Source organism: Buteo buteo, chromosome 3 (genome assembly GCF_964188355.1).
Source record: "Buteo buteo chromosome 3, bButBut1.hap1.1, whole genome shotgun sequence".
In the NCBI taxonomy this organism is placed as follows: Eukaryota; Metazoa; Chordata; class Aves; order Accipitriformes; family Accipitridae; genus Buteo; species Buteo buteo.
Window position 1 is genome coordinate 73774731 of NC_134173.1, and position 25749 is coordinate 73800479.

Consider the following 25749-nt stretch of genomic DNA (forward strand, 5'->3'; position numbering starts at 1 on the left):
TTCTCCCAGTTGTAAACCTTTTCAATTATGCTAAATATTCCCAGCACATCTATAAATATTTGCAGATTTATGTTCTCACGTCTTCATGTGCCAAACCATACATATTTAACATTTTGATCTCAAAAATCAATCCTCTCAATCTGTAAGCTACTTTTTGCTGCTCTTCTGTGAACCCACTGGAACATTATACCATTAGCAGAGTTTAAGGTTAGCAAGATGATTTAACTATTGGATGTAACCTCCCACGTGTCATGGGTTCCCACTCAGTAGAATCTATATTGAGCTCAATGGTGTGTGTATAAATAAAGAATACATTCTAGAAAGACACCCAGTCCTGAGAACATTAAAAAATGGTTATTAAATCCACTGCTTGACAGATTTTTCTAATGGTTTATCAGTCTAATTGATCAAAATGAGGCCTTTATTTGTAGTTGAATTTGCCTGGTTTCCATTTTGACTGGGTTTTATTACTATTTTTCATTTTAAAAACAGTGAATTTAATACTAATTATTTTCTCCATGTAGAAACAACCATTCATTTTCAACAGGTCATATCTTAGCCTTCCTCCAAACTAAAAAGAATGCTCTTTATGCACCCAACCAAAAGAGTCTTTCTCCACCCTTCAAAGCTCTATGACATTTGAACACTGAAATAATGAGAAACAGAAGACTAGAAACAGCTGCCTGTCAGTAGGTAGTTGATTCTCATTCTGAAAGTAGCAAATGTGAACACTTAATTTAAAAATTCGGCTATGTAAAACCCAGAAGTATTTCAGAAAACATTACAGAACTTTTTTATCATGTAATGAAAATGTTTGTTAGAACATGGTGAAGAAACATGTTGTTTACTCTTTCCCTTGTATGATTTGTAAATATATAATGATTGGGATTTCTAACACAAACCTGACTGCTGCAGAGGCTGTGTTGCAACATGTTGTAGCAAAAATGTGGGCAACCCTAGAAACTGGAATGGAAATTCTGAAAATTATGTCTGATTTCATTAAAAATCAAAGTTTTACCCACCAAACTGAGGACCTCCTGAGAACCCTCAACATAGTCAAGATTATTCTTTTTCAGTCTCCAAACACTTCAGTGAAACCAAGTTGGAAAAACTGGATCCTAACTTTAAATACAAAACAATGAATGATCTTAGTCTGGGGAGCACACTGCAGGCTTTATTATGAACTGATGCCTTCGTTACAAAACCAAAACATTTCATTAAATGATATACATTAATGGTACATAGGAAAATTAACTTGAACGTACAAGTTAGATGAACTGACACTTTGAATTTAACAGTGTCAGACCTGCTGCAGTTCCTTTTTTTTTTTTCTCTGACTCAATTACAAGAACAGAGTCTAAGCCTCTGCACTTGCCAAAAGGGATCTGCAGCTGATGTCTCGTCAGCTGTACAGTAGTTTTAAGATAGGAAGAAAAGTCTGCTGCCTCAAAAAAATTAAAAAATTTACCTTGTTCATCATCTTGAATTTGTACGTAGAATTCACAAGTAAGAATATTCTTACACACCTGGCCCAAAAGTGAAGGCGGTATCCCTGTTGCACTGTGGATTGACTTCATCTACAAATTCAGACTGTCTAACCACCTTTGTAATAAGCAAGACCAAGATTTTCTGACCTTTGTAGATGGCTCTTTTTTTAAGACACTTTTGTATTGACGGCATAACGGCAAGGACACAAGGAGACTAACAGGCACCTTACAGCATGCAGAGTACACCTTACTTGAATTCTTACCAAATGTGTGGAGTGAAGCAGCATGTTTTCTGGCATTTTTTCATGCTCTCTGCTCTTTGATAAAGGCAATAAAGAAGGACATTCAGTGCCCGCCAAAATTGGCAGATAATGCCTTTGAGAGAGTCAACACGTATATAGGAGATGGTTCAAGACAATCTAGCTAGCACAGGCTTCAATGGCAGACTTTCTTGGAGCTAACAGTATGACAAAATACAGAAGTATATCACATGAAACTGTAAACGGAACGCTTCCCTTACACTGAACCGTTAGCATCAGATCTCCTGCTGGCAGTCTATAATCTGCTAGTAACTGAACTGTTTTGAGGCCTGAAATCACACCAGTAGTTTTGGGGCTAAGACCTGATAAGGAATCAATTAACATGATATGGCTGGTTACAGAAGGCAATGAATACAATTTTACTATATAGATATATCTGCATTGTGTGGTAAATAAACAGTCAAGCAAGTAGATCCCTGAAGCCCTTTAAGACTTCAGTGATCTGCAGATCAGTGACCTGTAGGACAGACTGGGAAAACTTTCAACATTAACTCATTATCTCTTATAACCTATATCTGGGCTGCTTTAAACACCTGCGTTCTTGATTATGCATCATGGGACAGTCATCTCCAGGCAAGCACAAACAAGCAGAATCAAGGATTACAGGTAACATGATCAGAGGCAAACAATTTCCTAGCACAAGGTTGTTCTGCCAGTCTTTTTGGATGCAGGCAGCTGAGACGGCATAGGTTGATATACCCAGTGAAAAATCTCGGAGCAGATTATGGCCGTTTACTGACAGAATATCACCTCTTCCAACAGGAGAGCTGATATCTGAATCAGAATTAGGCAACAGATTGGGCACTGCAGCACGTTAAGGGCTGCATCAAGCTAACCACGGATGCCTCTACAGACCAGCATAGGTAAAGGTTAAAAGGACCTTTTGTCAGGATTAAATGCATCTTAAGATATACTGAAAATGCAGTTAATGAAACTTCTCTCTATAAAGCAGAAACCTGTGCATGAGTGGAAGACATAATTTTGGCTAGATATTTAGGGAAAAAAGAAAAAAATAAAATCCCCAGTTGTTTCAGTGAAATTTCCGCTGCATATCTGCTCAAGCAGCTAAATAAAAGAAACACCAATTAAGTTTGGAAGACTTTTACATAAACCACAAACTTTATTTTACAAGTGGGGGGAAAAAAGTGATTTTATTAACATTTTTGCTGTTTTTTTCAGTAAAGGCCTAGGGGAAGAATCAATGTTCAGGTTTTTTTATTTTGCTTTGACTTTTTAAGCCCAGCAGCTAGTAGCTATTGTTTCTTAATTTTGTTGAGGTAAAATGTGAAATAAAACCAACAAAAACATAAAAGAAAGGGGAAAAATTTAATCCAGAAAATGAAAGTAATGATAACTTTCATTCTGAATTGACAGCTGAGAAGGTAAATTATAAAATACAGTTTCTCATAATGACTAAACAAAAATAGCTCAGTGCCTCAGATAGAATTTAAGCAATGAAATCTCAGCTGTAAATCAAAAGGAAATCAGATTCAAGAATTTAACAGAGCAAGTAAAAGTACAAAATTTGACATTATTTACTGTCATTGAGTCTCAGATATTGGCAGAGATTATCAACAGTCAAAAATAAACTTTGTTTCATTTAATGATAAATAGTTATCCTTAGCAGATTGGCAGATGACAGATTTTTGCTATTTTTCACTCTAAAACATAATATCGAATTACATATGACTTCTGATGGAGAATCAACACAGGGAAGCACAAGAGTAAAGGAATGGTGTTACCAATCACTAAAGCTAATAGTATGGAACAAACAACAAGGGATAATAAGCACTTAAAACCAAAATGCATTCATGACTTAACAGACAATATATACCTAATGTAACAAAAAAAAGATTTGAACACTCTTTTGACAAGTCTTGCAATAAAACATTTCTGAAAAGAATTTAAATATTACAGTATTTTCCCCCAACCCAGCAAAACTTCTAGGCACCCTAATTAAAAGCAGTCACATCTTTAACTACACCTTCAATCAGCAAATCACTTAAAATAAACTTTCCACTGACTTAAATGCTGATTGGTATGATGAACAGGCAAAGAATGAAGCAAATGCATACAATATAAGCTGAAGCACTTGGTTATATTGGAGACACTATATATAGCACCTGCTGCTATAAGACTTGTGAAACTGTACACAGCTGAACAATGCAGAAACTCTACCTTTGAATTAGCACCTCAATCTATTTTTAAAGATTTCAGGATTAAATACTTTCCACACAGAGTAAATTCCTGAGAATAGATTGACAAGGCAGGGGTAGGATAACCTTGTCTTACACAAAACACAGCTGGGGAAACCTAGCACAAAAAGCCAGCTTACCAACAAGAGACTTTCAAATAAAAGTATCGTGAAATATTTGAAGCTTCTATGGAAGGTTCACAGCCTCACACCCAAGCTACTCTGTGACTATAAGAAAGGAATTGCAGTGAACCACAGAGCAGTCGCGCAGCCCATTTAAAAGTATACATAGGCAGAGCACAAAGGACATTTTTGACACTGAATGAGGAGGACTATGCATGCAAATAATAAATGCAAACCAAGTATTTTAACTTGTATCATGAATCTTCTTGAAAACTATTTAAAGTAGATGCTGTGGTACTTCCAGGTTGATCAAGAGAGATCAATTATTAAACCTTAAAAACCTTACAAAGGCCTAAGAATGTGCCATTGCAGGGATGAAACTCTGAACATCATTAATGAAGTTCCTGGAATTTTGCAAACAGCTGTTCCGGATACTATGTTCTGACTTTGCAAGTAGCATTAGATTTACTTTACTAGAGCAGTTCTTAAAAGAATAAAATTATGCCTATTACGCTACACTTTCAAGCAGCAAAATGCTTGACAAACTTGCTTACCAATAAAGTCATAGAGTTTTAGGTCTCTCTTAAAAGAGCTGGATGCAATCTATTCATTTAAAAAAATTCTTGTTTGTCTCATTTTTAAACAATTTTTACAAAATATATTTCAGTGTTTTGTTATCTTTGCCTAGCCTAAAATTCCCTTGCTATATGCAAAGGTCATTATTTACTGTATTACCTGCTGTGAAAAACAGATACCTATCGTCTTGGCAGTGCCATTTATGTAATGAAAAACTCAAGTCCCCTGTCAGTCTTTTGCTTCAGCAAGACTAAGAGTTTCTTTATGCTTATGTTAAAGCATAAGTCACATTTTATCACTCTTCTTGCTCTAGACTTTCTCTAACTTGCCTACTTTTCTTCATGTTTCTCCAAGTTCAAGCCCCAAACTTCTCTTGAGGCTTTATTTCTTTTGTTCACAGGAACAAAAGAAACACTTCATGTTTTGCACACTATGTACATGCTGTCCATCCATCCTTTGACATTTTTGCAATGGTATGATACTGGTGACTCATTGTTTCTTTGAAAGTGAAATACAAGCCCAGTATCTCCTAGACATATATTCTCTTCTTGCCTGTCTTTGGGTTTTATTTCTGAAGTCTGTCATGAAAAAGGTCCTAGGACCAGTAGGAATCTCTTGGATCAATTAAGTTCACTCTCAACTATTATTAGTAGTAGTATTACATAACTGCGATGAAATAATTTCAGAATTTAAACCAAACAAAATGCTTGCTCGCACTATGAACACTGGCTTTCTTTTCAATAATCCTCCTACTTGATAGTTGGTAGCTGATTATTGCAAGGGGATTTTTAATAAAAGCATATTCATGTTCAATTTGTAACAATTTTTTCTTGCACTAACTTCATCCTTCATCTAAAAGAGTATTTCCTTCTCCTTGATATTTATACCTCAGAAGTATTTACACACTGAAACAAAGTCCATTCTCAGTCTTCTTTCTTCCCAACAAACCCAAGCTCATTTATTCATCTTTTGAATGACAGCTATTCAAAGGCCACCTCTGGAAGTCCCAGAGTTCAAATACATCCCAAATATTTAAAGATTGTAGAGTATTTCACTATTAGCATAGGTGAACTTACATTAACAAAAAATTGTTGATTAAGGATCGGTATAATCATTAACTTACAGAATTCGTTTTTGCAAAAGGGGCTTTGCCTAAGCAGTATGTAAAGCAATGCAAAATTAATAAAAACATGCAGAATAGGAACTGTGTATTTAGCAGCAAATAAAGACAATTTTAGAAAAAAAAATTATTAAAACTGATTGCACTCAGTGGCTGATGAATTTTAGGCAATCAGATTTTCGTGATTATGGCATTTGACCACCATCACGTGTTGCCATGATTTTAAAACTCACTACAATATGTGAAACTACTCTGTGGCTTACAAGAGAAAGCAAGAACCAAAGGAGAGAATGATTACAGTTTATTCCTCACATCCAAAGACGATCATTTACACATGCATTTTGGGTAAGATTCTGTTAGACAAACACAAAACAATGTAGTGCACAACACACCACAACAGCCAAGAGATATAGAAAGGAGTCATCAAATTTTAAAATAAACAGGAGATATCCTGTCTCTGGTAAAATAAACCATCATGAAAAAAACGTTTGAACCTCAGAAATTGTCCAATGCACATAGATTGCTTTAATCATAGTCTGCAGTTAAAGGAGGTTAAACTCCTAAATGAGGAATTTTGAACATTTGTTCTCATAATTGTTTACCTACATGTTGCTGATCATATCGAAAGTTTCCAGCATGGTCTTTAAGTTACAGCCAACATAATAGAGACAATGAGTCAAATATACAAGAGTCAAAACAAGGCTTACCTTGTTGCTGGAAGGGTACTAACACGCGTAAAGAAAACAGACGGCTCTACTTCCACATGAAGGCCTAGTGAAAGGTTCCGGTAATATCCTTCAACATGTCCTGGTCCACCAGAGTACTTAAAATTCAAAATGGCTTCCAGTGTCTAGAGAAATAAAAGTAAATTATTTATTAGGTATGTTTCATTACTGTGCATTTCACAAGTTCAATTAAAATAGACCACAGAAGTGATTTACCAACAAAGTTTCTATGCCCTCAAGAATTTGCTTTCCTAACACATCCATTCTATCATCTCAAGCAAAAAAGGCAATCTAACAAATAACTGCATCTTAGGTAAATTGGTTTTTTTTCCTAATCCTTTCAAAAACTAAAGAGTACAGAACAAAGTCAGCTGGACTTCTCTACATAATTCCTCTCCATACCACACTTAACACAGCAAAAAAAAAGAGCTTATTTTTGCTTAGAAAAGTTTAGGGTTTATTAAATGATATGCGCTTTCATAGTCTTGAAAAAATATTCACCGCTTCATTATCTTCATAATCAAATAGAAAACCTTTAAAGTTTTTGAGTGTGAACAGATAAAGATTATACAAAACTAAAAGCATCTGGTATCTCAACAAGTCGCGGTAAGCATATGCTTATCTCTATTAACTAACAGCTTAAAACAACACTGTTAACTAGATCTAGTGCATGAACCTTGTATTTCTTTGATGTTCATTTTATACAACATGATTGGCTAGCAAATATTAAAAATGAGGGTGATCCCCTAGAATTAGTCTTACACACTCAATACTCCCAGTAGTAGTAAGCCTTTACTTCTGTGATGAAATTTTGGGCTTCATGTCTTTTTCCTTAATGAACAGCATGTGGGAGGCTTCCAAGCATCCCAGTCCCCGTGCTATCATCAGTGTTCAAGCTCAGAACAAACCTTTGATTCATTCAAAGACACTACATACCACCTCTTCTTTCATTATATTCCTGAAACACAGTTTGCTGGAAGCAAGGTGAGAATTTGGGACGTGTCACTGGATTATTTTTTTTCTCAGCTCTTATTCTGGTCCCCAAGCAGCTGCTATTGCCACATCTCAGAGCAAGGACAGAGGTAGTGACAGACCTCTACCCGGACAGGGACATTACCATGTTAGGTCTAGAAGGACAGCCGTTTCTTAAAAAGATTTAGAAACAGTGCCTATCTCCTCTTTGATTGGCTTTTAGCTCATTCTTTATTAAAACAAACAAACAAACAAACAATCCCCTCCAAAACCGAAAAAACCCAAACCTCAAGTCAACAACTTATCCAGGAAACCAATTATACTTATCAGATGTCATCAATCCTCACAGAGAAAAGCACTCTCCCTCTCAATTGAAGACTTACAAAACAATTTATGAAACCTCCTAATTTCTAGCTCTAAGGAACAATCTAAGGATTTTCTAACTTACAAAAAAAATTTATGTTTGATGCCATTCTAAGTCTGGTTGAAGGAACAGAAACACGGATACAATCAATTTCTTAAAATAACCACAATCCAGTGATTTAAAGAACACCAAAATCAAGAGTTCAATGTTTTCCTGCATGTACATGCTTACATGTATTGGCTATTTCCAGCTTGCTTTTAAGTAAAGTGGGCTAACTCCAATTCCTAACTTAGTTTCATTAAAATTCATAAGAGTCACCTCATAATACAGATTAAAACCTTCACTGGGTACGCTGGACATACCCGTCTACTCTGCTTATGTCAATTCCTAATTTGTAGTTAACGAACTCAAGTTTATGTTATGTCAGGAGAGCTAATCAATATTAAATACAAAAATCAAAAAGCGCAAACCCATTCAAAACATACTTCATTCTAATTAACCAGCTGGACCATTTAATAAAAATCAGAGCCAGACTCTGTAAGTACAGGGATCTGACACTACTTACATCATAATGTGAGAATGGACTTCAATTTCAATTAGGAAATCTGTGAAAACTCCAGCTATATATGTTCTGTATTATTGCTGTAATACTGACAGTATCCTGCTTGGGAAAGCTCCTGTGGTATGGATCCATAGTGCATTCTACACAGGACCATGGCACAAAGCTGATTTATTAAGCCCAGTACCATAAAATTACAGGTAAATACATAATAAATGTTAGTTTGAAAGGTCACAGAGCATTATCATTCCAGGTGCAAAACACTTTGTAACATCCTATACCAAATGAAAAACCTCCAGAAAAAAGGCTAAAAAATACAACCATTATGTGACATTGATGAGCAGGACAGTTTAAGGGCATCATCATAATCTTGGTCCCTGTTGTAGTGAGGAATTTGTCAAAGAAAACTTGCTGATGACACTGCATGTCCCCCACACCCCATGCTAGAGAACAGGGAAAAGAAAACCTAATGGTCTTCTATTAACGTAGACAACAGGAGAACACCCCTTCTCACTCAAAATGTAAGATCTAACTGGGGACATTTAATACTGAGGACACAGAGATTTTTAATATCTCTGAGAACCACAGAACACCCAAACCTATAATCTTTCTCTGGCCATGATAATTTGCAGGGTTTCTAGGACCGTACACTTACACACAAAGATAAAACAGCAGGCAGACTTTACATCAGGACTGTAGATGTATGTGTAGGGAGGAACATGACTGAAGGAAGTGATTTCTTCAGGAGCCTTCAGGTGATCAGAGAAAGTTTTATTGCTTAGGATTCATGTAATATGAACAGAATGTAAAAAAACCCAAATTCAATACTCTTTAAACCCCTCTCCGCACATGTACCTTGGAAAGGACTCCACATACAATATGAAAGGTTGATTTTCTATCTCTAGGATAGGAAAAAAAAAACCCTACACTTTCATAAACTTACAAACCTCCAATTTAAAACAATTTACCATTCTCTCCCACAGCACCTGCAAAGAAGAACGGTCCAAATGGTACAGCCCCTGATTTAAATAATGTCGTATACTTACTCCAGTGGCCTTGTCAAACCTACACAAATAACAGACTGAGCTGCAGATTCTATTCCTTTTTATAAATACCAACATAATTTATTAGATTTCTCCAAACTGCTTCACTGCAGACCAAAAGGAAACGGCAGGGTGTCACTACGAACATAATTTTGCCTGCGGATGATCCATAAAGAAGAAAAGGAAGGAAGGACGGAGTACACTGACCTCCAGGGCAGGCAGCCAGGAAAAGAAGCCTATTGTTAACTGAACACATCTGGAATTCAGAATATCTATGGACTGGGGCGGGGGGGGATTCTTGTTTTTAAGCTGAGTTGCATTCTGGAAACTCAATGGTAAAAATATGGGTAAATTGTTTAACCTATATGATGACTTGATAAATTTTTTACTACTTCATTGGTACTTCCTTCTATTGATGAAGAAAAGGAAACAAAAGTGTTTCTGCATGTAAGTTCCAGATGACAAGACTCTTAAGCAATGGTACCAGACATTAATACCACCTACTATATTGACAAGAAATATTTTACAGATAAACTATCAAAAAATTACCATTTTGGTTTCTCCCATGCATTTTTTCCTCAAACATATTTTCTGCATAGAGCAGGTACCAGTTGTTTGGTTTTTTTAAAATCATTCTCTCTAGTCTGCCCATGGAAATGCTTCCCATATTCAGAATTAAAAGCAAAATTAGAAAAGGACTGCTATTTGAATAACACTATGCCACTAATGAAAAGCAAAACATTTGGCATTAAAGTTTCCTAAGTGACAATAGTTAGTACTCCTCTGCCAATCCCTCAATAGTGACTCTGTCTGAACAGTAACACCTTTCATATACTGATTTTTAATTTTTTAATTGCCAATTCAAACAATTATAATCTACAACTCAGATCAATTATTTATACCGAACTACTACTATAGTACTTCCTAGCCAGAAGTACAGAGTAAACTCTAAAGAGAATTTCCATATAATTCTACAAAATATTGCTACTTACGCAGAACCTAGAACATTATTGATTGAGAACAGGTATTCCCAAAACAGCTAATGACACAAGAAACATATAAGTGAAGGGGGAAAGAGCAGTGATTAAGGGGATTTCTTGTGCTTGGATGTTAAATATGGTGCTCAATCCTTTCTGTATGCTTGTTCTCTGGTAAGAGGGTTGACTGACTAACAGAGTCAAGAAGCTTTACCCCAAAAAAGTGTTCAAAGTTATATGTAGCAAAGAGCACTATTTTGGCTCAAAAAATGGGCTTAGACCAAGAGTATGTTAAGGTAACTGTAACTCAAGGATATAAGAATCCACCTGCAGAGACACAATCATTATATGCTGTATGTAAAGGAAAATAAACATTCCATAGAAGAACACAAAATATTAGCTTAATTTAATATTAGCAACTCTCATAATTAGACTTTTTTAAAGAAAAAAATCCTTCAGAATATGAAAAACATTAAGAGTAATTTTCTTTTAAAAAAGGGAATAATTACTGAACAGCAACATTAGATATAATCAACAAAGAAACTACGAACAATAAGAACAATATACACTGTAGGTGAATTAGTAGTTAGGAAACTCAAATTTATAGTCATATATTGTTAATAAGTAAACAATCAATAAAATGTTCATATAATTTCCTCTTCACTGCTGAAAAACACTTTTATGCATCTAAATTTTTGGTTTTGTAAAATTTACAGTTGGAAACAGTTCAGGTCAGGAGCTCCTGGGTTTAATTCTTACATCATCTATCTTGCTTAGTAGATTTGTTTCTTTATTCTTTGTTTCTTTACTTTTAAGCAATTATACTAGCAGTAACTCTGATTTTATCCCTGTGTGTATCATCTTCTGGAAGAACCAGAAGATTCTGTTTTATAGTGTTTCTTCTTACAGTATTGCATCACCATAAATACTGCATTTTGTGTTTCAGATAGCAAAGCAAGATTATGTCATCAAATTTTTTTCAAACTGGAACATTATTTTTGAAATATCCATTATCATTGTTTTCCATAATTAAATTAACAAATTGTACTTTATAAGAAAGACTCACATATGCTGCATTTTCAGGTCTTTTCTAAATCTCTTTAGTATGGTAAAAATGACACTAAGTAGATCTCAACATTTCATACAAGATGAAATGCCAGTACTTCGATATAGGCAGCTTGCTCCTGAGACTCTGCAGATACTAACTGCAATAACTGTGAAGAAATACCAGAACATACCATTGCAGGCTCCCGATTAAGATATAACATTATTTTTTTTAAAAAAAAAAAAAAGGCAGCATGAAGACCAGACTAAAAATATATAAATTCAGACTATAATCTTTCAATTTTAGTTTCTGAACTGCTTACAGAAAACAATTTTTACTAATAAATATAATTTCTCATGGGATTAGGGCTTGAAATTTGAAAAATAACTTATTCTAGGTGTCTAATCTTCCAATATACCTTCCTTAAAAAAAAAAAAAAAATTACTTGCCCAAGAGTAAATATGTTTTCTTCCCAAATCCCATCATGCTCCTGAGCTGCTTCTCATGCAAATTAGCATTAGCAGGACATGCTCTATGCATTAATGAGTGTTTAACCATTCTTTCTGACTTTTAGCCCCTTTTCTCACTGGATGCCTTTTGTTTTCTGGTTTGAGTGGGTTGGTTTTTTTCTTTAAACAGGCTATAAACCCCCATTTTGTTAAATTGTCTGCCTCCCTCCTTCTTTCCTCTTCTTCTCTGACCATTCCACTCCCATATTCAGCTCTGATGGGCAATCAGTGATACTCATCAGTAATGAAGAGAAATAAAAATGTACTAGTTCATCAGTTCCACCTTACAAAAGGCACCAGAGAATCTCTCTCTGCAAGATTAATTTCTCAATTTCTCCTATTGGGTGCCATGCTTAAATTCTTTTAAGAGCTTTGAGGATTGTGTAAATAATACATGGATCAGGAATTTCAGCTGCCTAACTGCAACTAATTAAATTATTTGGCAGTAACAAAGAGAAAGCTTCTCAAATTAACCACACTCTTCAACAGCACCAGGTAACCCTGACAATAAATATGCTAGTAACAACAGCAAAGAGATGGCCAGCTGAAAGTGTGCTCAGAGTGCCAGCGCTGCTGACACAGACGGCGTCCCACTGCCTCAGCTCCGTGGGTGCAGAGATGCAGAGCTGGTGGCATCTCCACCTGCTCCCTCATTCCTCGCTGCTTCTGGGACTTGAGGCTGAGTTCTCCTCAGGGCTGTTGTATTCACACAGCACTGCAGGGCCTCCGTGATGCTTCGGGCTGCAGACCACAGTTCCAAATGGTGCACTCAAGCCCTCTTCTGCTCCTTGCTGCCTCAGGCCAGTCCTATTCGCTCACCTTCATTCACACTGAGAAGCCACATAGTTCACCTCCATCTGCACAGCACACAGTTACCACGGAGTGGAGTAGGGATTTTTTGCCCTAGTCAGACTTAATTTTTTATCCTTCTTTCTGTATGTGGCTCCATACCTCAATTTCCTATCTTTACTATCAAAATTACCTGGCCAAAGCATTACTGGACCAAACCCAGAAAGGTCCACTCTTAGAGACTGCAAGCTTTCAAATCCAAGCACGTGGGATATGCTGCTCCAGCAACATGGTTCATACAGAAATGCAGTACATTGAACACAGTTGAATCTTTTTTCAGGGAAGACAAGAATGTGAGCATTGGGAAGGAAATGGAGATGCCTATGTAGCTGAAAGGAAGATGGGACTCAAATAGGTCAAGCTTCCAGTCCTTGGACCAAGTTGTAAATGCAAAGACTGCGTCTATGTTTAGAGTTGATCTCATGAAAAAATTCAGTCCTGGCATTGAGAAATGCACATATCTCTGCCTATGTATTCATTTGACTATCAAAATTAATTTAATTAGCACTTTCTTGAGTTTCAATTTACAATAGTCTAACAAAAGACAAATAGTTGTGATTTTTGCTTCTTTCTCCCATCACTGAGTCTACAGTCCATGATCCCACAGGGTAAGCTGACAAAGGATAAAGTCTGTATAAAAATCAGACTTAAAGGATAAAGTCTGTATAAAAAAACCGAGGTATAACAGCAGTGTTGGGAGAAGCAACAGGTGCCCTTATGTACATAAGCTGAATATCCTCCTGCCCACTTGTTCTCAGGAGGATAAAAAGAAAAAAACCCACACACACACCACTAAAGAGGAAAAGCAGAGAAACTGCTGACTAGCTAGAGATTCTATAATTCTCCTTGGGAAGACAAAAATCTCCAGTCTAATAGAAAAAAACTCCAACTAAATGTCAGTAGTGTTGTGTTTTTATTACTCCCCATTGAGGAGAGCTAAGCAAAGAGCAGCGTTACTGAAATCTGAATGCTCTCACGACATACTTCATGGTTTCTGAGATACACACACTTCTTACCATTGACTCTTTGGACTGGTCTCTTACTGCAAAATTCAGACCACAGGGACTTGGATGCTGATATCTTCAAAGCTTCTTCCATGCAAGAATCCACACCATTCCCTCAAACACTTAGACCTTCCTTTACTTGAAATACTGGTATTGAAAGGACATTTGGGAGGAGAAGTGGAGTATATAATTTGTGATAAGGAGAGCACCAAGCCTTTACCTCACAAGGTTTATTTCAAGCTGACCATTATTCCAAAACTGAAAATAAATTAGTCCTCCCTGATGTCCTTAGTATCTGGCACAAATCTTAGGCTGCCCAAGAAAGTCCACAATAAGAAATGAAGATCAGAAGTGGAATACATGAACAACCATATATGAAATTTTCTACCTGTAGAAAACACCGTATCATGGTTCATAAAAAGTAAATTATATCATAAATTGAATTTTTACATGAAAATAATCAATGGGAAGAATGTGCAGTGATACCATGCAATTTTGCAGAAAGAGATCTATTCATTGCTCTCTCACTGGAGAATATTAGTCTTTTCACTTATGGCTAGCCTGTCTGATTTTCTGATACACAAAATATACTTCAGGTTTTCTGTATTTTTATAAATGACACAACAACTCTCTTGTTTCTTTTTTTTTTTTTTTTTGCTAAAAAATAAATACTGGGGTTTTGAGAAGAAATTAAGCAGCCAAGAAAGGACAGTAAGTAGCTATGCATTTCTTTGAATGCAAATCATGAAGCAAATCTAAATCTACTGGAATACTTAACTGATCAAGGTAGAATTCCTAATTTTCCCCAAATAGGAAAAGGAGACTCTCCCAGTAGATATTGTTCATTAAAGCACCAAATAGTACAGTAAATGATAGCAAGAGTCCTGATACATGCCTTATAAAAAGGATATGCATATGTAATCATCTTGTGGTGCATATGTAATCATCCTCTAGAACCAAACTGCAGCAAGCATTCTCCATACTAATTTTTCTCTTCTGTATTCCATTAAAAATATGCATGGCAACTACAAAAGCTATGATAAAATTCTTAATAACTGATTAAGCAATGAAATAAATTGTGCCACTGCATTAAGTCAGACCTTTTTATGTACAAATACAAAGCCCACGTTGTTACTCCTGTTAAACTACTTTATCAGTCTAAAGCAAAATTAAATATAATTTTTAGCACATGTGTTAATCAGGTGAATTTACACAACCAGTCTATTGAACAAAGTGCCTGTTGCGTTCATGCTCTAGTGCAGTTTTACTCAAGTACACCTACAGCATACACACTGACTTTCAGTAGCAATTTTTGCAGTACACCAATATTTATGTAGCTCATCCATCTACATTTATGTCTAGTTAAGCTCCTGAACAACGAAACTGCTGCATCCCTTTGTAAAAATAGCACAATGGCAGTGACAAGTAGCTGTAGCTAAATATAGCTCCTGCAGGCATATGCCAGGAATTAAATAGTACATTTTACCCCTCCCCAATCCTAAATCAGTAAGCTTCAACAAGGAATCTCTAGTGAATACACACAGGAGCTCCATAAATCCCCCTTAAGCTTACAAGGCATATTCTGAATCTGTGCTAGCTAAAAATAGCCATGTTTATAATGAGAATGGAGATGTGAGCAGAATAACATTAAGTTTAAAGGCAGGCATGCTATAGTCATTCCGCATTAATGAACAGGGTGACTCAAAGGTCATTCTAACAAACATATACAGATTGACAGATAAAACACAATATACAGCAATCTTTTACTGAAGAGCATTCATCTCGCATTAAACTGTGCATTTTCTAATTGGCTATTGCAGTCACACATTCGGAATAATGCACACATTATTTTGTGTCCATTTTTTAGCTAGAACACAAGCTGTAAGTTCCAAAAGATAGGAGAAAGAGGAGTATATGGCATTATTCCTTTGGACAGTATACCCTCCTAGAGTTCAGTTCCCCTCTGGAAATATTCAGGAAATATAATACATAATCCTTCTTGTAATAATAATCACAGAATTCTGCTTTCTTTAATTAAAGGCAAATTGCATCCAGGTCTCCAGGGCAGTACTATTGCAGCCGAATGCCCAAGTGGCTGATGCATGTTCTTAACTGCCTCAAAGGTTATACATCTGTCAATTTAGATACAAGCACTGCTGACTACGGCTATCACAGAATCTCATTGTTGGCTGAGATACAGATGAGAGATTAAAAATAATTTAAATACAAGTAACTTTTATGTGGACCATTCCCATCAAGAGTTTTCTGCCTACTGACAGAACCTGCCTAAACTGCAGAACCTCCTAGAAAAACGTGCGCTAAGAAATCAGGCAGCCCTGCTTTCTGTTCTTGGAGGACTCGAAGGAATGGAGGGACAACTCATTACACACATTCCTCAATAACTTCTCTGATTCTGAAATCCCGCCCTGATCCTGAAGTAGGAAGGTACAAAAGGAGAGTAAATGCAGGGATAGATGTTGATGAAGAAATCACACACACACATGCCCTTCAAAGGGGAAATTTCTGTGTGTGGAGACCAACAACTCAGACTGGTTCACCCAGCAATGGCTGTGTAACATGTTGGTTGCTGTAAAGAAGCATCACTGTATTTCCTCACTGAAACCTGCTCATTACACCTTGTATCAGGGTCCCCAAGAGCAAAGGCACAAGATGCTGTCAGATATCTTCTCACTAAAAGAACACACCCATGAGAGGTGGATAAAACCAGCTCTTGGGCATAACGGTGCAATGAACAAGTGTCCAGCATAAACACCCTACATGTTATGAAACTATAAATGAAAAAACAACATTGTATCAAAATAGTTACAACCCCAGAAAGAACATCAGGGAAAAAAAAAACCAAAACCAAGTGCTCCCCAGTTAAGAATGACACATCTGATCAATGTTACTATTCATCCACAAGCAGGTCATCTCTCACTTTCAAGAGAGCAAGCTCACTGCTTTTTTTAATTGCTATCCACCACATCTTGCTACTGCAGACTCAGCAATCAAGTATTATCTTTCAGTATATATTTTGAGTGAAGCAAATGAGAATTTTAGAAAGCTGTATGACACTGTTAAAGTTTGCAAGTGTGAGTGCAGGTTTTCTTCTCCAACTCTCCCACCCAGGATGGTAATAAAAGCAACACCACCACGCCTGAATAGGCTCATATGCAACAACCTGAAATCTCTGGGTAACACAATGAAGTTATTCAGTTTTATTTTTTCATGCCAAACACTTCTACACTGTTTCACACTTCCTCAATGCTGGCCCATCACTCCGCTGTACCCTTCTACCATGTCCTTTGTGAGAAAATGGGATAAGACTGCACACAAGTGGGGTAAACACAGAAGAAACTTCCTGTTTTGCCCTCTATTCCTTTACTTTCTAATATTCTGTTTGCCATTTGCATTGGTACTACAAATTAAACTAACACCGTAGAATGTCTCATACCTCTAAGATCTCTATCATTAATGGCAACGGTTAATTCAGAGCCCATCACCATGTATATGAACTTAAGGTTGTGTTTTCTCCATGTGCATTACTTTACAATGCACGTGTGGATCAATGCTGACCTTCATCTCAAATTTTAACAACCCACCTCTATCACAAGATAATCCTTAAAACTTGGTTTTCATATACGCTACCCTTGACGAACTTTGATGCAATCCTAATCACCCTAATATCCAGATCCTTTATGAGCATGCTGAATGGCACAGGCATAATACAGATCCCTACCAATTATTCTGGAGACCACCCTTCAGTGAGTAAATGGGCCATTTATCCTGCCTTTACCCAGCTCTTGACTAATGATGGAACCTTCACTTTTATCTCACAGAATATTTGTTTCTCTCGAAAAGTCTTTCATGAGAGTCTTTTCAGAAGTGTTTTAGGAATCAAGTAAGCAGTATCAATGATTTTCCCTTTGTTCACGAGCTCAGCATATGCTTCAAAGAATTCTGACAGATTTGCTTACCATGACTGCCCTTCATAAAAAAACATTTCAACAGTATCCCAACATACATACCTTATTATTATTAACTCTGCTGTTACATTTCTGTTTTTACTATCTTTACCAATAATAAGAATAATGTAATTGTATTAGTTACTCTGCTTCCCCAATGGCAATAAAAACCTGAACTTTGAAAAGTTCATAAATTTTTTAAACATCAGAGAATATGAAGATTATATCCCAGACAAAGAAGGAACAGTCACACGCATTCCCCTATGGGTGTATGGTCTGACACAGGTCCAAGACCATCACCATAACCCAAGTAAGCAAAATTTAGGGTTTGTATTTTACAACATACAAATCCATCCCATACAAAGGGCACACAAAAAGTACAAATGGTTTCCTGAAGATCTCAAATCCATTCACTGTTCAAAACAGTCTCCTGAAGAACCCAACTGCATTCACTGTTCTTCTACTTTTTATTCATAATATGGCTGTATTGTATTCTAAACAAAAAATATACCCACAACCTCAAAAGATAAAACAAATCCTCCTCTGCCATAGCTCAAGTACCTTAAAAAGAAATAATGCACCCAGCAAATCAGAAAAAAATCGACTCTAACACAAAAAAGATCCATGAAACTGAGTGATCAGAGTTTTACATGAGAGCTCTTTGGTATTCTTGTGTTAAACAATTCTCATTTTTTTTTCAGGAATTCCTGTGATTAGGAGGGATAAGCCCAATTAAGTGATTTTTCAAAAGTAGGAGCAAGAGAAGAAAGACGTTTTAAAACAGGAATGCTTGAACAACTTAATCAATAGATCTGTTTATTCAGCATATCCATTAACATATAAATATGGAAGACTGAGTACTTCAGATTTTTCAGCTGCTACTTGGGTTGGAAATAGAGGCTTTAGTAGCACAATCATTTTCAAAATCAGTAAACTTATTGAGCTAAATTTATCACTGATTTAATGAGTTTTATATGGAATGAATATTGCACATTCTTACTCCTTAATATGATGATAAAAACTAACAGAATAAAAAAAGAGTGAAATTGGTTTTCAGGGATTAATGCTTCAGAAATTAAATTTGTTCTATAGTTTTGCTAGAAATCAGGTCCTAGAGTTGTGGCAACACTTTCCATTCTAATGTATCTTCTTTCTTTTACTGGGCATGCTCTCTGAAAGTTAATATGCCAAGCAACCAAGCATTCACTCACGTTATTAAAACATACAATTCTCGTAATAAACTCAGTGTATGTGACTTCCTCAAATGTTTTTCCTCAATATTGAGAATATGGACTTAGCTCTTCAGTAAGCACAAGATGATAATTGCAGATATGAATCAGAAGTAGAGATGACACTAAAATTCATTTCCTCTTTTCACTGATCCCATTTTGCCACAATTCAGCCAGATAAACATGGTCCATGCCAGTAAGCTCCAGCACCATTGCCCACTCCAAGTCCCACCTGCACCAAAGATTCCTGAAGGCTGAGAATACACTTTAAATTCTGTGATGTTACAATGAAAACAGACAAATTTTACAAAGGTAAAGGTCTTAAAGGAGATGAAGGGCATCACAAAATGTTTTCTCAGAAATATAGATTTATAAAGGGCTAGTCACTGACAATTTGAACAGCGTATGTCAGACTAGTCTGCAGTATGCATTTATCATTGATTTCTGAGCGTGATCTCGCAATTCAGACAATACTTGGACCATCATTGTTTTCAAGCTGCCACTACTTACACATCTGTATTCTTCACATAGATCAATTATGCTTTAAAAGTAACAGAATATCTTATAAAAAATAACATTAAAAAAAAGCCTAGATGTATGTTGTTACTTTTGTTTTTTCCCCCTCCAACAAAACACATTCTCAAAAGTCAACTGAAGGTCATTATCATTAGGTCCAGTAATTCACCATTAACAAGAAAATTAATCAGCAGATTCAGAGATCTTTTCCTGAAGGAAACATGACAAATCTAATTCCAGAATCTAAGTCGTAAAACCATCTAAAACCATCAGATGCTAATAAACCAGGAGAACTCTCCAACTTTCTAACAGAAGGAACAGAAGATCTTCTCTCTGCTGTGAACAGGAAATAGTCTCTGATTCCCTCCTTTTTTCTCGGAGACACTCAAGAACATTAAACATATCCCACCATCTTCCAAAAACTGCTTACACAAATAAAATTTCAGCAAAAAATTCTTTCTCACATTACTCTCTAGGAATCCCCAGTGGTGAACTGACTTAAACAAATTCTTAAATTTAAAAGATTTTTGCAAAATACATATATAGACATTTTATATACAAATAAAAATATATACATATTCAAGAAGCATCTGGATGACGCTCTTAGACATATGATTTAGTTTTTGGTAGTCCTGCAAGGAGCAGAGAGTTGAACTCGATGATCCTTATGGGTCCCTTCCAACTTGAGATATTCTATGATTCTATGAAATAGTATAGATAGATATAAGGTACTGGTGCCTGATCTTTAAATAACTATTTTGATTTTATTAGGGATGCTAACTTGATTTCCAATCTAAGTGGTTAGCACACATTTAAAAGGATTACAAATGCTTATTTAAAAAACACACTGAGTCAGCTCATTCAGAGAAGTTCATAAATATGCAGCAGGAAACTCCCAAACAGTGACTCATAACTTCAAAGATTTAAAACAGATAAATAATCATTAATTTTCCAACTGTTACTCATATTCAATTAAATCCTAAGCCAAAGCCATTCTGTTTCTGTGAATTCCACTTGACCATCCATTAAGTTCTACAGAAATAAGAGCTGTATGGGAAAAAACAACCAAAATCAGATAACTAGGAAGAGTGCCAATTCCTAACAGCTTATATGGAAAAACTATTTCATATAAACATACATTGAACAATAATTATTTCCCTTACAACTGATGCATGGGTGGATTTTGTCTTCACCTTATTTAAGAATGAATGACTGATTTGGGAAAACAAACAAACAAAAACCCCAACTTTGACAACTTTTTTTCACTGGGAGAAAAGAAAAATGAGACATGATCTGAGAACATGCAACAATCTCAAAGTTTCTTCTCCATAAAAGTCTATTAGTGTATACGTATTGAAAGATGCAACTCAACAATCCTGTCACGTTCCCAGTTAGACAATGCACTGACATCCTCTTGCTACCTATTCTTACAGAAGTATGACAGTTAGAATACATGTTTAATGGCTTACTGCTAAATATCATCACAATGCTCCTATTTTGTCTTGAAATGAAAAGTATGTTTTCAAATTTTAACAGTATTAAAAATATGTCATTACTGTAAACATAGTGACTTCTGTACAATGAAGAATACCTTGTAAACTCATTTTTGCAAATCTTCATAAAATCCTGGCTTTTTTTGTAGATGCTTTAGTAATCATTTCACCAAAAGGCAAGGTAACGTATGCACAATGTAAAAACCGTATAAATGCAAAGTAATATAATCACATGATTAGAAAAATCAAAACTTCTATCCATCCCATTTGTCACTTCAATGACAAAACTGCTGCATGTGATGCAATAAAATTTGTAGAGATTAATTTTAAACAAAAGGGTGGGACACCATCCTGTACTTCTGAAAATGTACAAAACATACCCGACAGCCTACAATTAATTATTTAGCCTAAAGAAGGATATGCTAACTAACTACTAACTAAAGCCTATTTTGAGTTCTCTGAAAGCAACTTAAGTCCACAGGACTTGAAGAGCGCACCATCCATAGAAGTGAATGGAGCCCTGACCCCCTCCATTCTGTGCTACATACCCACTTCCCACAGCAGATCAGGACACTGTGCTCGGTGTACGGTGGGCCTGCATGCAAACAGGCCAAATACTTTGTAGTTATTGCAGCAATACTGGCTAAAAGTCAGGAACAATTTTTGGTACATTCCCATTCGATTATGCAATAGTCAAGAGGCAAAAAAAATCCAATATCCTATTCTTGGAAAATCTATATGCAATACAAAGTTTTGAGGCCAAAAAAAAAAAAGGGGGGCAATTAAAAGAATTGTGATGGAATGTGCTTTGCTTCATTCAAAACTAAATTAAATTTTTTCTCTTCAGTTTGTTGGGTTTTTTTGGGTGTTTGTTTTTGTTCTTTTTTTTTAAGACAGAAGTAATTACATGAAAATTAGATTTGGTTATTTAAAGTATCAAAATACACATTTTCAGCTATTCAAAAGTCCTCCTATGGCTTCTCCCCCTTTTTTTAATGATGAATGATTAAAATCAGGTGATGGTTCAATTTCATCTTTGCTAAAAAAAAGTGCTCCCTTCCGATTCACGAACTCATTCCTTACTGGGACAAATTAAGAACACTGAATCTTACGCACTCATGTTCTGTTACACATAGGATTTTACTGAATAGAGTTAGGAACTGCAATATTTAAAAGTCATTAACTGTTTACCAGTAAATTTGTATTATACTCTCCCTAATAGAAGGTAAATAGTAGTCAAAACTTGATTTCAAAGCGAAGAAACAATGAAGCATAAACAGTTGACTGTATATTCTTGCATCTAGATGATAAGTGTCACACCCTGCTTTAAAAAAATAATAAAATTATAAAGAATCAAGTTGTTCTTGTCCATCTCTAACATTTTAATTTTATCACACCAAATGGTAAACAATCTGTTTGGCAACTTATGATCTATTTTTACCAGGTAACATGACGGTAACTTTTTTCCTATTGAAATAAAGACACATAAGAGTTCAGTTTAAATATCTAAGCCTCACAGCTTTAATATAGGAAAAGTGTAAACTACTCTTAAGGACTCTAATCAAGGGTTGATTTGTAATTGTTTGCCTAAGGAAACCTATCTGCATTCAACCCATATCAGAGAAAAATAAAGTTATATGGATATTAAAAAGGAAATTAACTTTTCCAAAGCAGACAAGAAATCCAAACGAGTTCTGAAAAAATTGACTTATTAGAGTTATATGTAGTATTTCAAATATTTGGTACTAGAATTGTGCCAAGGCAACTGCAGTAGGCACAAAATGTTAAAAAGAAACTATCCAGGTTTAAAATACAACAGGATAAAGTCAACCACAAAGTTATGATGGGACCTCAAGTCAGTAAAAAATTTGAGATAGATATATCTAGACTTCTCTCTCCTAATAAAAGCCTCCCTTTCCACCACTTAGAAGTTAGAATTTTCTAAGAACAGGCACTATTTAAAAAAAAAAAAAAAAAGAAAGAAAAAACAAATGAGACAGAGAAGAATTTTAAAAGCTTTGTAAATAAGTTTCCCCTGCCTACTATATTCTTTCACATTTTCTCTTCTTCACTGAGAGGGTGGTTGGTCACTGGAACAGGCTCCCCAGGAACTGGTCACAGCACCAAACCTGTCAGAGTTCAAGGAGCATCTGGATGATGCTCTTAGTCACATGGTTTAGTTTTAGGTAGTCCTGTGAGGAGCAGGGAGTTGGACTTGATGATCCCTACAGGTACCTTCCTACCTGAGATATTCTATGATTCTATTATTCTATCAGTCCACCTTCATGACTTTGTGTGAACTCTGCACAATCCACCGTTTGTCTTTATGGGTGCATTTTCAGGTTTTGGTTTGTCTGGATCAGGAAGATCATTTTGTGGTCAACCTCCTACTTGTTCTTATTTATTGAGTCTTTGCACACATTCTGGAGTCATCCTGAAGCACGCAAACTTGATTATTTCAAGGTGAATTATGAAGGGCTGAATTAGGAAGTATCACCAGCAGGTCAAGGGAGGTGATCTTTCCCCTCTACTCAACACTGCTGAGACCCATCAGGACTGCTGTGTCCAGTGCTGGGCTCCCCAGTACAGGAGAGATATGGGCATACTGGAGCAAGTCCAGCCCAGGGTCATGAAGATGATTAAGGAATTTGAGCATCCGTCATATGAGGAGAGGCCAAGAGTGCTTGGAGTGTTCTGCCTGGAGAAAAGAAGGCTCAGTGAAATCTTATCCATGTGTATAAATACTCAATGGGAGGGTCCAAAGAAGATGGAGCCAGGCTCTTCTCAATGGGTTCCAATGGAAGGATGAGAGGCAATGGGTACAAATAAAATACAGAAAATTCCCTTTAATCAAAAGGAAGAGTTTTGTTATTGTTAGCATAGTCAAATGCTAGAACAGCTTGCCAAAAAGCTTATGGAGTGTCCGTTCTTGGAGATACTCAAAATCTGACTGGGCATGGCCCTGAGTAACCTGCTCTAGATGACCATGCTTTGACCAGGTGTGTTGGACTAGACCATCTCCAGACATCCCTTCCAACAGAAACGATTCTGGGATACTAAATTGGAAGGTGTACTCCATCTACTACTAGGCATTCAAGTCTATAATATCAGATTAGAGACAAAATAAAAGCCCCTGTCCCTCCTCAAAAGCATTGGTAGTATAGACATCCTATCTTTAGCAGCAACTGTTCCACTTCAAAAATCTGCATTTTTTGTCCACATTACTTACTAATGTAGATACAGTCCATTCTGTCACCGGACCGAGCTGATGATCCAACTCTTGCTATTCCCATGAGTCTCCCTGGCTGCTGAGGTCTAGGCTTCCTGACAGCAAAGCTGCCATCCTTTCAGCCATTACTTTTTCCCCCTTCTCACCCCTCACTTGCAAAAATTCTTTCCCTCTCAAGCCTTCCGATCTGCTTCCCCAGAAGGAAAAAACCTCTTCCTCTCCAGAAGGTTCAGAACAACCCAGCACGCAGCAGCCAGGACGTAGCAAGCAGGGACCTTCTCTGCTACCCAGCCATACCCTTGTAAAGCAACATAGCCTACAGCTACTCCTACCTGAATACATCTGCGCTGGGTTGTATAACACAGGTGAATGACTATGCATTTTTAAGTATTATAATAGACATGTGCTACCACCCTACCACTTTACACTAAGAAAGTACCATGGACAACAGTCTGAACCATTCTAAATATATCCTCAATTAATAAAAATAAATCGTTCACGTCCTTAGGTACTGCACTGTAGCATTTGTGCTTGAATTTATGGACTCCATGTCCATCACTGCCTTTTGTTTCTCTGCTCTTTTTTAGTTTGCTTCATTAGAGCACCTGGTGAAGTAGAAGAAGTCACAAGCCTTTGTCAGCATACAGCAGTCTGCAGGTCAGGCTTCAGCTATCTGTTTCACTGACCACAAACCTCCAATATTGTGAGGGAAAAATACAAGAAAGATTTTTTTAAAGTTTATTTCTTAATTTTGCTCCAGTTTAATTCTTTCCAACTAAATGAGATTAAGGAAGAGACCCAAGGATAAGATGAGAAAGTGTTCAAGTAAGATTATATAAAAGCATAGTACAGCTAGACAGCATTTTAGTGTGTTTCTCCTTTTAATACTTCAAATCCTGTAGATAGTAAAATGAGAAGGAAAAATGGTAAGATGACTCTTAGAAATTTAAATAAAAATGGGGTTGCTTTTGACATATATAAATTCCATCTTTTTCATTTACAATATTGCCACTTGTCTTGAATTTTGTCACAGGAGACTCCCAGTTTTGATAGACCTGTCATGTGCCCTGTCAAACAAGCTCGCAAGATATTGTAAAATTTGTAGGGGGAAGTATCTTTCTATTGTGGTGTGGTTATGACAGCTTTATGAATGACGTCAAAAAAAAAAATGTTGTTGTACAGAGCAAATATGTGGCAAGTTATTATACACTCACCCTCTGCCCACATTACGCAGACATTTCAGGCCTTGCTCTCCCTTGCTCTTGCTTCATACAAATTCAATTCTTTTCCTTGTTCATAAACTAGTTTAAAAAGATAAAGAAAGGCCAACACAATATACAACTTAAGCTTCGTAACTGGAAAGAGAATAATTAGGGGTTTTAGCCATTTTCTATATAGTGGAGAGTATAATACAAACTTAAACAACCAAATGTTCTTGAGGTGGCTGTAT

The 25749-nt window shown here is 36.2% G+C and overlaps 1 protein-coding gene across 3 annotated transcripts in view; it reads right to left on the reverse strand.

Moving 5' to 3' along the window:
• Positions 1 to 25749, reverse strand: part of TRAPPC9 (trafficking protein particle complex subunit 9) — a 520195-nt gene that overhangs the window by 330054 nt on the left and 164392 nt on the right. For all 3 annotated transcript variants that reach the window (XM_075024013.1, XM_075024014.1, XM_075024012.1), the window contains one exon: positions 6528 to 6670. In XM_075024013.1, the coding sequence (XP_074880114.1) occupies positions 6528 to 6670 (143 nt within the window). The remainder of the gene's footprint in view (positions 1 to 6527; positions 6671 to 25749) is intronic.